Source organism: Diadema setosum, chromosome 12, assembly GCF_964275005.1.
Source record: "Diadema setosum chromosome 12, eeDiaSeto1, whole genome shotgun sequence".
Lineage (NCBI taxonomy): Eukaryota > Metazoa > Echinodermata > Echinoidea > Diadematoida > Diadematidae > Diadema > Diadema setosum.
This window is the reverse complement of record NC_092696.1, coordinates 23,662,633-23,676,602: the sequence shown is the minus strand read 5'-3', so window position 1 is coordinate 23,676,602 and position 13,970 is coordinate 23,662,633. Positions and strand designations below refer to the sequence as shown.

General features: G+C 40.5%; 1 protein-coding gene across 1 annotated transcript in view; it reads left to right on the top strand.

The window, feature by feature from the left end:
- Window positions 1–13,970, top strand: part of LOC140236213 (chaperone Ric-8A-like) — a 40,288-nt gene that overhangs the window by 12,424 nt on the left and 13,894 nt on the right. The window contains exons 2-5 of the mRNA XM_072316179.1: window positions 9,864–10,027; window positions 10,822–10,869; window positions 11,685–11,877; window positions 13,764–13,833. Coding sequence (XP_072172280.1) covers window positions 9,938–10,027; window positions 10,822–10,869; window positions 11,685–11,877; window positions 13,764–13,833 — 401 coding nt within the window. The 5' untranslated portion in view covers window positions 9,864–9,937. The remainder of the gene's footprint in view (window positions 1–9,863; window positions 10,028–10,821; window positions 10,870–11,684; window positions 11,878–13,763; window positions 13,834–13,970) is intronic.

Genomic DNA, 13,970 nt, shown 5'->3' with positions numbered 1-13,970 from the left:
GAAAACCTCATGGTGGATTTTCGTCAAACTTGGCAGGTAGCATCCCTAGGGGGTCAGGATCTCAATTTATCAAAATGGGCACCATGCCACACCCAGAGGGCCCCAGGGGGCCCCAATCCCCCCAAATGAAGGAATCTTAAAAAATTTGGGCCCTTATTGTACATTTTCATCTTCTACTTGAGAATGCCTGGTCAAATTTTAGTAGAGCTGTGAATAATTTAGATTAGTGACTGCGTGAAAGGTGAACTTGCGATACTCAGGTGAGCGCTAGACCCGCGGGTCTCTTGTTCTTTGTTTTTTGCGCCGCTCTCGACGTTGACATGGAGGTGGAGCACGGACGAAACCCGCACCGGGAATAGAAGAGACCCTCCCGCTGCTGACGGCACCGGTCTCGGGGGCCCGGAGCCGACGGCTTCGGAGGAGATAGCCGCACAAAAAAAGCACGGGAAGGCATGGGGGCTATCCTTCCGCGATTATAAATAATATAGGATACTCTAAAGCACATAAAAGACATGCGTGGGTGACCGTGATGCTGATATTACCACACACGTATTCTATAAGTTTGTATGAATTTCAGATTTTCAAGAAACACTGCTTGGCTTTCACGTCAGTTTGCTTGGTTATAATAACCGTGCAAAGTTTCAAGCGTACTGAACACAGTCCCGGGTGTACATTTTAGTTTAGTGCGCTTGTAGACAGAAAGATCCGTCTGTCCCGAGGAGTCTTTTATTTTTTTGATGTTATCGCTCTTTTCTGGAGGGGATCTATGAAGCCAGACGCAGTCTCTGTGGAACATATCCCCGACGACCAGCCTATACAGACCGATCTTTCGGTCAAGTGCGCTTGTAGCAGTTTTACTCAGGGTGACGATATTACAGCCCCTAACGAGGTGCATGTACCTCGCTATATAACGCAGGGTGCCTAGTACTAGAACCTACATGTATTATGTTAGCAGTTAGGCCTATTAGTATTACTACTACTACTAGGGTCTACAAATGGATTCTATATTTCTATGTGCAGGCTGTAGCTGTTGACCAAGACAGAAAAATCTGTCTATCCAGAGCAGTTTTTTTTGAAAATCATTTTTTGACGCAACAGCTCTCCTCTGTATGGGATTCTGTGAAGCTGCCAGGTCCTGAGATTAATATCCTTCTTCAAAGTGGTTGAGGGGTTGGTCCCATCCATACCTATTTGTAAAATGATGTCAGACTTCACTTAATTGGACTGTTTTGTGCGTGGAGAGGCGAGAGCTGCAGATAAAAGCACAGAAAATTTTGAGTCAGATTAGGTTGACCCAGGTGTGGCAGCCAGAGCTCTGCATCGAGCAAACCCGCTGGTGCCTGTGTTTTGGTGGGTTCCTGCACACTGGTTGATTAAAACACTATTTTTTCCAAAAGTGCAGATGGAATTTTTTCTTCTTCTCATCATGGAGAGTTGACACATACTGTATGTGTGTAACATTAAAAAAAAAAAAATCATCATGCAAACTTGCAACATTTGTATGTCAGATGTAAGATGAATGATAAGTGAACAGGGGGCCTTATGAGCATCTCGCCCCTAGGACCTCCTGAGCATCCTGGCCACGTTCATGAGGAGGAGGGACATGGAGGTGGAGCACGGACGAAACCCGCACCGGGAATAGAAGAGACCCTCCCGCTGCTGACGGCACCGGTCTCGGGGGCCCGGAGCCGACGGCTTCGGAGGAGATAGCCGCACAAAAAAAGCACGGGAAGGCATGGGGGCTATCCTTCCGCGATTATAAATAATATAGGATACTCTAAAGCACATAAAAGACATGCGTGGGTGACCGTGATGCTGATATTACCACACACGTATTCTATAAGTTTGTATGAATTTCAGATTTTCAAGAAACACTGCTTGGCTTTCACGTCAGTTTGCTTGGTTATAATAACCGTGCAAAGTTTCAAGCGTACTGAACACAGTCCCGGGTGTACATTTTAGTTTAGTGCGCTTGTAGACAGAAAGATCCGTCTGTCCCGAGGAGTCTTTTATTTTTTTGATGTTATCGCTCTTTTCTGGAGGGGATCTATGAAGCCAGACGCAGTCTCTGTGGAACATATCCCCGACGACCAGCCTATACAGACCGATCTTTCGGTCAAGTGCGCTTGTAGCAGTTTTACTCAGGGTGACGATATTACAGCCCCTAACGAGGTGCATGTACCTCGCTATATAACGCAGGGTGCCTAGTACTAGAACCTACATGTATTATGTTAGCAGTTAGGCCTATTAGTATTACTACTACTACTAGGGTCTACAAATGGATTCTATATTTCTATGTGCAGGCTGTAGCTGTTGGCCAAGACAGAAAAATCTGTCTATCCAGAGCAGTTTTTTTTGAAAATCATTTTTTGACGCAACAGCTCTCCTCTGTATGGGATTCTGTGAAGCTGCCAGGTCCTGAGATTAATATCCTTCTTCAAAGTGGTTGAGGGGTTGGTCCCATCCATACCTATTTGTAAAATGATGTCAGACTTCACTTAATTGGACTGTTTTGTGCATGGAGAGGCGAGAGCTGCAGATAAAAGCACAGAAAATTTTGAGTCAGATTAGGTTGACCCAGGTGTGGCAGCCAGAGCTCTGCATCGAGCAAACCCGCTGGTGCCTGTGTTTTGGTGGGTTCCTGCACACTAGTTGATTAAAACACTATTTTTTCCAAAAGTGCAGATGGAATTTTTTCTTCTTCTCATCATGGAGAGTTGACACATACTGTATGTGTGTAACATTAAAAAAAAAAAATCATCATGCAAACTTGCAACATTTGTATGTCAGATGTAAGATGAATGATAAGTGAACAGGGGGCCTTATGAGCATCTCGCCCCTAGGACCTCCTGAGCATCCTGGCCACGTTCATGAGGAGGAGGGACATGGAGGTGGAGCACGGACGAAACCCGCACCGGGAATAGAAGAGACCCTCCCGCTGCTGACGGCACCGGTCTCGGGGGCCCGGAGCCGACGGCTTCGGAGGAGATAGCCGCACAAAAAAAGCACGGGAAGGCATGGGGGCTATCCTTCCGCGATTATAAATAATATAGGATACTCTAAAGCACATAAAAGACATGCGTGGGTGACCGTGATGCTGATATTACCACACACGTATTCTATAAGTTTGTATGAATTTCAGATTTTCAAGAAACACTGCTTGGCTTTCACGTCAGTTTGCTTGGTTATAATAACCGTGCAAAGTTTCAAGCGTACTGAACACAGTCCCGGGTGTACATTTTAGTTTAGTGCGCTTGTAGACAGAAAGATCCGTCTGTCCCGAGGAGTCTTTTATTTTTTTGATGTTATCGCTCTTTTCTGGAGGGGATCTATGAAGCCAGACGCAGTCTCTGTGGAACATATCCCCGACGACCAGCCTATACAGACCGATCTTTCGGTCAAGTGCGCTTGTAGCAGTTTTACTCAGGGTGACGATATTACAGCCCCTAACGAGGTGCATGTACCTCGCTATATAACGCAGGGTGCCTAGTACTAGAACCTACATGTATTATGTTAGCAGTTAGGCCTATTAGTATTACTACTACTACTAGGGTCTACAAATGGATTCTATATTTCTATGTGCAGGCTGTAGCTGTTGGCCAAGACAGAAAAATCTGTCTATCCAGAGCAGTTTTTTTTGAAAATCATTTTTTGACGCAACAGCTCTCCTCTGTATGGGATTCTGTGAAGCTGCCAGGTCCTGAGATTAATATCCTTCTTCAAAGTGGTTGAGGGGTTGGTCCCATCCATACCTATTTGTAAAATGATGTCAGACTTCACTTAATTGGACTGTTTTGTGCGTGGAGAGGCGAGAGCTGCAGATAAAAGCACAGAAAATTTTGAGTCAGATTAGGTTGACCCAGGTGTGGCAGCCAGAGCTCTGCATCGAGCAAACCCGCTGGTGCCTGTGTTTTGGTGGGTTCCTTCACACTGGTTGATTAAAACACTATTTTTTCCAAAAGTGCAGATGGAATTTTTTCTTCTTCTCATCATGGAGAGTTGACACATACTGTATGTGTGTAACATAAAAAAAAAAAAAAATCATCATGCAAACTTGCAACATTTGTATGTCAGATGTAAGATGAATGATAAGTGAACAGGGGGCCTTATGAGCATCTCGCCCCTAGGACCTCCTGAGCATCCTGGCCACGTTCATGAGGAGGAGGGATCCTCAGGAGCAGGAGCCCTCCTCATAAGCAGGTTTCTTGGACTGATACCTTAGTCCTTGAATACTTAGATAGCACTTAAAAACTAGCTGCCCATAATTTGACCATAACGCTATCCAGAATTCGACTGCTGGCTAGATTCTATTGTTCTTCTACATGTAAAAACCTATGGCTTTTGCACGCAGCTGAATTTTTTTGTAGGAGGTTGAACCTTGGTGCAGATTTTTTACTGTTGTGTTGGGTTTAAATACAGATGAAAATTTATGTAATTCTGACATGTTACAGTTCTCAAAAGTGCCACTGGGAACCAACTTTGGCAATCAATAATGAAATTATTGCCACATTGCTGGATGCCTATAGAAATTGCTTATTTACAGATTCGCTTCTCATTCACTATGAAACCTGACACCAAGTCCAAGGTTTGACCTCCTGTGCCAAAATTTGACCGCATGAAAAAGCATCTAAGTTTTTACATGTAGGTGGTGGTCAAATTTTGGACAGCATTATGGTCGCATTGTGGGTGGCTTCCTTTACTTTCAGTACGAATACTATGTGCTTACACCTAGTGTATGCACATCATCTACTGAAACCAGCCAGTGACTGATGGAAAGCTGAAAGGACTTCCGTTTGATTTTATTTGCAAATGTCTTATCAAATGCAACTTTACATTTGATTTTGATCAAATGCAAAGTTATGGGTGATACTATGTTTGATACAAAGTTGTATGTTATCACACTTAAAGTTTTCTAGCAATGGGCCCCACACCAGAAATGTAGATTACTGTTTAAGCTGTTATTTTCGCAAGGGTTTCGTTTGTGTGAATTTCGCGAATCACTGTTGAATCGCGAATTTGACAACATGCGAAAATGTCTCCCTGCGCTATGGTATCAGTGCATTTACATTAACATCGCATGAATTTGCAAAAATAGCATCTCGCGAAAATGTCTATGACCTCATTCGTGAAAATGTCTGTACACGACAATTCACCGCATTTAATGGCTAATTTCAGCAGATTGTACTGAACAGCAGGCATTCGCATACATGAACATGCATACGATGAGTAGTGAGCGAATCTCAAACTAGTATTTATTTCTGTATGCACTCGGAAATGTTTATTGCAATAATTTAATATTCATTGCCACAGTTGCAATGTAATGACTTCATACTACGGTATATTAATAGAGAAGCTGAAACGTGAGTATAAACATGTAATTCTGTAACTCAAAATATCACTTAGAATCATTTTGAGGTCAAACCTGTGTATAGCCCCCAAACCCATGGATTGCTGTAATGTGTAAAATACTGCTGTGATTTAAAGGGTGTGTACAGTTCTGGCCGAGGTGAGGATTTCGCTTTTGACGTTTTGCGAGATATTCAGAAACCATTCTATGAGATGTCAAAGAACATGCAATTCTAAGGGGTATCAAAAGTTTATTTGATGAAAATTGGTTTTGAAATGGCTGAGATATCCAAAAACAAGGTGAGACAAAGAGATCCTAATAAAAGGCGTGGCTTGTCGCCTTTTATTATTATCACTTTTTTGGATATCTCAGCCATTTGAAAACCAATTTTCATCAAATAAACATTGAATCCTTCTTAAAATTACATGCTCTTTCATACATGTATTTCATAAGAGGTTTCTCATTATCTCATTTGGGAATGTTCAAAACATGAATCCCCACCTCAACCAGTACTGTACAGTCCCTTTAAACTTGGAGTTCAGTTGGTAAAGATGAACATGAAAATATTGTTTGAATAAAAAGGTGCATTGGAAGTAATTTGCAAATCTCAGAGCATACCCAATCATGGTTACTTCTTTGTGAAAAGTACAGTCCACCTCCTGGTGTATGAATTCTGATTATCAGGCTCAGTGTAGTGTGTGCAGTGCGATACCGGTAAAGTAAATACGGGGGTGCAAAACTGGTGATAGTAAAAGGAAATAGCAGAACTGGATTTGCTGGACCCCTCGTTTGAACTGGTCAGCAGATGGGCAGTTAACCAGTTCTTTTGGCTAGAGTGTTCCAGAAGCAGATAGAGTCTTGGAAAAAGGAACGCTGGTTGACAAAAGTCCTAGCATAAGGGATGACAAACTTCTGAGGATGACCTCTTTGTGAATTGTGGTAGGTGCTGTTTCAAAATAGATGCTAGGAATGTTGACAAGTTGATGAATAAGTTTATACAGTATTTGTAACTGACCTGGCCATTTCTGTAAAGTACCGGTAGGCCACTGGAGTGGTTGGATCATGGAAGAGACACTGCTTGTTCATCTGAAGTCATTAAAAATAAGCAGAGCAAAGCGGCGCTGAGTCATCCCGAGCTTGTTGATGTTTTTCTGGGTTGCTGGATCCCAGACAATACAAGTGTACCCCAGGATAGGTCTGAGGAGTATCTTATAGCAAAGCACCCTGGTCTGGCGAGGACACGGCCCAATGTTACGTTTTTAGGAAGGCACTTGCCCCATTGGGTTTTTTTATGCCTCCGCCACGAAGTGGTGCCGGAGGCATTATGTTTTCGGGTTGTCCGTCCGTCCTTCCGTCCGTCCGTCCTTTCATCCGTCCTTCCGTCCGTCCGTAATGAATTTTGTGGACAGGGTAACAAAACCTTTTGAGGTATCCTAATGAAACTTGGCATGTATGTGTATTAGGGGGTGAAGTTGTGCCTATCAACTTTTTAGTGCACATGCTCAAGGTCAAAGGTCAAAAGGTCAAGTAGAAATATCAAAACTTCACCTTTTTTTTTAACATGACATTTTCAGTCAACATGTCTCATGATATGGTTTTCATGACAGTAACATCTATGACGTCATCTAGGCGCCATTTTGTGATTTTTGGACCATGTTACATGATCGATCATAACTTCATAACTAAAGGTCATTTCTGTATCATTTTTGGTGGACATAAAGTTCAGGTCACGTTCTATCTTACTTTTTAATGCTAATTACCTAGGACATCATTAAGCGCGTGTCAAACTTTTAAAAGGCTCAAAACAATTTTCCAATGGGAAATCTTGAAGTTTCAGATAATTTTAAGCGTTCCGCGCGTACGCGTCCGTCCGCGCATTTTCGCGTAAGCAACATGAAAATGCACATTTTTCGACAGATTTGGATTCCTGATACATTAGGTAACAATATCCATTGATTTCCGATCAATTTTGACCTATAACAAAGGAATGCACTGGCGTCAAAGTTGAAATTACGTGTGCGCGTCTATGTGGAAATATAGCGAAAAACATGTCTTTGTTTATTTCGCCATAGCTCTTTAAAACGCCTGGTGACCCTATGTTTTTATTGCATATTACAAAAGCATATGAATTGGAAATAACGTTTCAAGTATCAATATTTCCATTTTAGTAAATACAGTATGACGTCATCATATCATCATCTGAAATAAAAAAAGTGGAATTAATTTTTTGAGGTACTGTTTCTGACATTCATTTGCTCGTATCTCTGTTGTTTAAGCTCAAGATAATCCCAAATTCAGATATGTTGTACTTTGAACATTTGCCTTTTAAGTCCATGTCATGGTTTTGAAATTTGACGACGTCATCATACTTTAAATTGTGATTAAAGGTAAAGATGCAAAATCGGACAAGTTTACGTGTTATGTCTATGGGAGGTGATTTTTTTTTTTAAAACCATGCATTGACTTGACAACGTTTAAGCACCTTTATCTCAGCTGATTTTGCTCCATTTCCTCTGAAACTTAAGTGTGTTGTAGCTCAGACAATAAGCTGCAGTAATCATGCATTTTATTTTTTCAAATATTTTCATCAGGTTGACAATTTTGCAGCTTAAAACTGAAAATGAGAATGGAATGTGGATGAAACGATTCCTGATTCATCTTTCACATGACATAAGTTTACGTTCCTCATATTTTCTCGTCGAGACGTATGGGCGAGTGGTTAAAGGTGACGTCTCAGAGATGTGAGGTTGCACACATGCGGGTTCGAACCCCATATGAGTACGAAACAAAATACTTGTATCATTTACTTTTTTTTTTCTTCAATGGTGTATTACACATTCGTCCATGCAGAAATCACGTTCGTATATAAACGCACCTATACACACACACACACACACACACACACACACACACACAATATCCCTTTGTTTTGTGTTGGAGACCACATTGCTTCGACTTCTGCAAAATTTTGCAGGCTGGCTTTGTCAAACCGATCAGAACCTATGATGATGACGACGGAGGTGTTGTACTTTGAACAATTGTCTTTCAAGCCCATGTCAGTGTTTTGTAATTTGATGACGTCATCACTCTGAAAATTGTGATGAAAGGCAAGGTATCAAAAATAGCCGATTTTACGTGTTATGTCTACGGGACGTATTTTTCCCCAGTTGCCAGAAATGGCATAGTGCCGTTAGTTGTTACAAGGCCTCATTGCCGTCTAGCAATACAGTTTGTTCATGCGGCCACGTTTGTTGAGCGGGCATTGACTTTTTCCACCTGTTATATCTATACATTGTTTTTTGTCTTGCCTTTTCCGTTGATGTTCCGTGACCGAGTGGTTTGAGTAACGGTTTCGCATGCACGCATTTGAGGGATCGATGTTCCCAGGACACTTTCGTTTTTGATTATTGTTTAACTCTTTTCAGGTAACGTTTCATATTCATATTCTTTTCGTTGTCGACCACGGATGACCGGTATCTAATATCAACCCAGCGTATCACCAACTCGTCTTAAGTGACGAGTTTCATGTCTTGTTTTCTTTTGTTTTTGCCTCAAAGGTCAAAAGGTCAAAGATCAAGTGAAAGTGGTGAACTAAGTTTTTCCTCCATATCTCGGAAGTGGCTCAAGTTATCTTGAAATGTACTACATATTTATGTATGTTTTGCCTGACAGTGATTATCTTATGAATTTTAGGGTCAAAGGCCAGATGAAAATGGTAACAATTTATTATTCAATACAGAAATTGCACTTTCTCCATACCTTGAAAATTACTCAATGCATAAATGTATGAATGGGTCAAAGTCAAGGTAAAGTCCTTAAATCCCAAATACATGCTCTCCTATTCATCCAATTAAACCTAGGTCAAGGAAGGTGAACATTCCAACACATTTGTGACAAACTATTAGGAGAATCATGCATTATGGCGGAGGCATACAAGTCGCCATAGCGACATTTCTAGTTTTTTGTTTGTTTGTCACAATGTTGGTGTGTTTGTTCCAATTCAAATCTTTTAAGAGGTGAACACCAAGATACTTAGCATGTTTTATATTTAATTGATTTTACATCAGTTACATATCAGACCATGGGCATAGCAGTTACCATCTTGTGAGAGTAAATTGCATGCGATTCAATTGTTCTTAATGCTAGGGCACGACACTATCATGTACTCTCATCCTTCTACCTACTCACTAGTCTACTGAAAACGGAGGGGGCTTCAGGGTTTTTTTGTGGCATGTGGTATGAAAATGATGATGGAGTAGGAAACTGTATGAGCGTCTAACTCACAAATGTATGCTCGACTCCTGCAATGTCCCTGACAAACATTGTCATGCATTGACATCGTCATCATCATGAGCTACTGTATTAAGATATAATGCGAAAATTTTATACGGCAACAGACGTACACATATATGCATTAAATGTCATATCTTGAGTATTTTTTCAAAATCACTGTTCCCAAAGGTAAACAGGACCTTTTAAGGGTTTTCTAATTGTTTTACTGTTGATCCACATACAGGGAGAAGTAGACCCTTTATCGTGCTGGCTACCTGTCTCATTGTGAACTAGACGTTTGCATCTTGTAAAGCTGTCATGAACACACTGCTTGTGTCAGCAGTGCCAGCATTCGAGTCTGGAAATGAGAAAGAAATATGTAGCAAGCTGCAGGAATTCACAAAAGAGGTAAGGGGTAAAGTCCTGAAAATGCCAGCTTTTTACAGAGTGGATGAGGGACATTTTTTTTTTCGCATAAAAAAGGTTAAAAATTATTCTCTAGAAGGTGAAAGATCTTTTATAGGCCATTTCTTAAACATTTATTTTTTTCTGCACTCCTTAGGTGTTATTGGATCAGAATTTTCCATATTTGTGTAAAATAGCAGAATTGAAAATCTCAGCTTCTGACTGTGTTATTGTCAGTGTGTCATTTTACACGGTGTTGTTGGTTGGTTGTTCATAATGACAGTCTTGAGTATAGATACTGAGACATCTCTTGCTTAAACTGTTTGAAAATGACCTACACCGAAGCAAGATTTCTCTCAAATATCAACATCAAGATACAATGCACTCCCGTTATAACAAACATGGTTATAAGGAAATTCCGGTTACAGCGAAGTCAAATTCAGGCCACAACATTATCCACTCTATGTCTTTCTATTGTTTATATGTTTGGTTATAACAAAATTTCAATATAACGAAAGAAAACTGCCAATTCCGAGGACTTAGTTATAACGGGAGTCCACTGTACTTCATTGTAGTGTAGTATTCACCTGACAAAGAGGCTATTTCCTCATAAGGACAAGTTCACCTTAATACACATGTGGCTTGAGTGGCTGCACATCAATGAAAGTTTGAGGGAAATCAGGCAATTTGTTCAAAAATTGTGAATTTGTAAAGTTTGTCTGGATTATGTACTAAGGTATTAGATGCAGTAACATTTCTGTTTAGTTACACCTTCTGTGTGTATTTTCTTTTTATAGAATGCACATACTTTCTCCTTCACTGATGTCCGAGTAGAAACCAAGAAGGTAAGTTTAAACTACAGGTATCCTCAAGGTCTCATTTATAGCAAAAATTTCAATGAAGTACATTTATGTACGTAACATGTATTTCCTGCATTCAAATAGTGAATAACTGCAATGAGTTGATATCAGCCAGAAAAAAAACTTTATACCATTATTGTAGACCCTTTGAATTATCACAAAATTAATATTTGAAGATTGCATATATGGTGCCGTAATGATTCTTGTCAAACCATAGCTAAAATACCTCCTGCTTTTGGTTCGTGGTGTAAGTATTTCTTGAATTGTACATCATTTTCTCCGTACATGCGTACATGTAATACAAACCAAGTCACAAGGATAGAAAGCAGTCTAATTTGAGTGTTGCAAGGTTATAAAATTGATACCATGGTATGCATTGTATGTGTCTTTCATTTGAATTGAGAATTTTGATTCACAGTGAAAGTTTCCCTATCCCACCTCCAATGTCATTGCAAAAGAGAGTTGCTTTATCTGAAGGATATATTCACTAGAGATGTGCTATAAGAATAACTTACTAGTACACATACTACAATTCTACTCACCAAACAATAGCCATTTTACTCTTCAGTTTTAATCCATTGTATTTGTAGCTGTTATTAATTATTGATTTTTTCCCTAGAGGTAGAGATATGACTTCACATGTCATTGACTTTTAAAACAACTCTATCGCTCATTCTGTTGCAATACCAAGTGACTTGTTGAGACAAAAAGTCATGGATGTGTAGAAGGCTTGTAGAAGTGGCATTCCGTCTTGAAATATCAATACTCTTGGTTTGATATGTGTGTTATTCATGGAACAGAAATTCATGGGAGATGTTGTGCAGACCCTGAGTAACACCAGCAGCCCAGAGTGTCGGCTGCTGTGCCTGGAGTCCCTCAAGATTTTCAGCAGAGATAAACGCAACATGTTACAGCTGGAGCAAAGAGAGTGTATCCATCTACTCCTTCAGGTTGCTGGCCTTAGTGAAGAGACCTACCAGCTCAATGTCAAAGGTACACTGTAGTTCTTACCAAGATTCACACCATTCATCAAAGTTCTCACACCCCGTTTACAGTGCGAGGCTCGGCCGTGGCTCGGCCGCGGCTCGGCCCAGCCCTGCTTCAGTGTAAACGCGCAAAAGGCCAAATGTGGGGCCAAAATTGGCCTCGCATTTGGCCTCGCTCTGGAGGTAGTCTCGGCCGCGGCCAAGCCGTGGCCGAGCCCGGCCTTTTCTCGGTGTAAACGTAAACTGGGCCAAATGCGCGGCCAATTTTAGTCTGGCTTCCAGACCCTCTGCCCGTACTATTTCGCTATTCAGAATATTAACCCCCTCAATGTCGAAAACTAGTATAATTTAAGGTGGTTTTGTCCTGCAAAGGATTTTTCCTTCGGCAAAGGCCTTTGCCCGAACGGCGACTTTGTCGCCACGGAATCCAGTTGGCAAAGGGTCTGAAAACCAGACTATACCAAATTGTGTTTGTTTACAAGCAGAGCCCCACTACGACAAAATATTAAAAGGTTTGAATTAAAAGCGCGGCCGAGCCCAGCAGTGTAAACGGACAAAATTGCGAGGCTCGGCCCCGCACTTTAAACGGGATCCGAGTTCAAGGCCTCATTTTTCCTTTCATGTGATAATAATTCAAGATGCATTTGACTTTCATTTGTTCTCAGCTGTGGCTATTTTCAGGCCACAATATAGCAATGTAGATCTTTGATATTGTCTAAACAATTCAGTAATATGGTATTATTTGACAAGTTTTGCAATTGTAAATGTCTTAGAGGAATCTTGCAATATAGTGCAGATATGAACCACATCTAAGTGCTTCATAGTATGTCATGTGGAAAGATCAAAATCAAAGGCATTATTTTGCTGTAACATTTCTTGATTTATGGATGTATGTATGTATGTATTCATTTATTTATTTATTATTATTATTTTTTTTTGTGGGGGGGGGAGATTTCTTAATCTGAACCAGGACTTTGTTATTAAGTGAATATGAACTGTGATAAGGTTTTGTGACAGTGTAATTCATTGAGAGAATCTGTAGCATTATGTGACCAAAATGAAGCATTGGATGTCTGAACTGGAATTTGTGTTAATAAAGCAAGAATAGATTCACATAAATATAGATTTATCACACTTAGGCTGCGTTTATCTAACTTGAGAGAGAGAATCACATTTCAAAACACGTTTGGAACGGTGTTTACAAATGTGGTTTGAAACGCAATTCTCGGGGAGCCGCGCTTATCTAACCGTCATATAATCGTGATTCGAGTGGTGTCACTGCGCAGCTGCTTTGCACTGTTTGACCCGGGAAGTAAAGGTCAACTGCATACCACCAACCATGCCTCCTCGTTCACACACAAATAATGGGTAGAGAGCACAACCGGAAACAGCTGGGATTTGACCTTGAGATATAAACGAGTTTCAAAACGGCATTGCGTTTATCTACTCACAGAACGGCGATAGTGGTCTCAAACGTGTTTCAAAATGCCCTTTGAAAGACGTTTCAAAACGGCTTTTCTAAACGCGTTTGAAAACATGGTTGCGTTTATCTAACCCCTGAAAATGCCTCAAATGCGTTTAGGATCGTGATTCTGCCTCAGAAAGATTTTAGATAAATGCAGCCAAAATGCAAGGATAAAAAGTATGGAGTTACTTTGATTTCAGAAATAAAAGTTGTCTGCAAATAACAATAATTGTTTTCATGCACCCTCACTTCTTCTGTAAAATATACCCAGAGCCAATGAAAACAGTTTGGTATGTGGAGGCATGTTCAGTAGTCCGGATTGTGACGATGAATCTTATTGAACATTTCTGTCTTGGGAATATTTGCAATTGTCTATGATAAATCTTTCTGTGTGTTTTGCTTATTGTCTGTCTCTTTGTTGGATGCAGTCATTACAGAAGCTCAAAAGTGCCTATGTAATCTCATCTACAATAACTCCAAAGTACGTTCAGTATGCAGGTATGTGCATTGATTCTTTTTCATTTCTCAGTTTAGGCCAAAAAGTTGTCAAATCATTTGTGATAGTCCCCACACATTGTATCAAGTAAAACCCTTAGCTCCCTTCCATTCTGTAATCATGCCCTGTAGGGAAGATG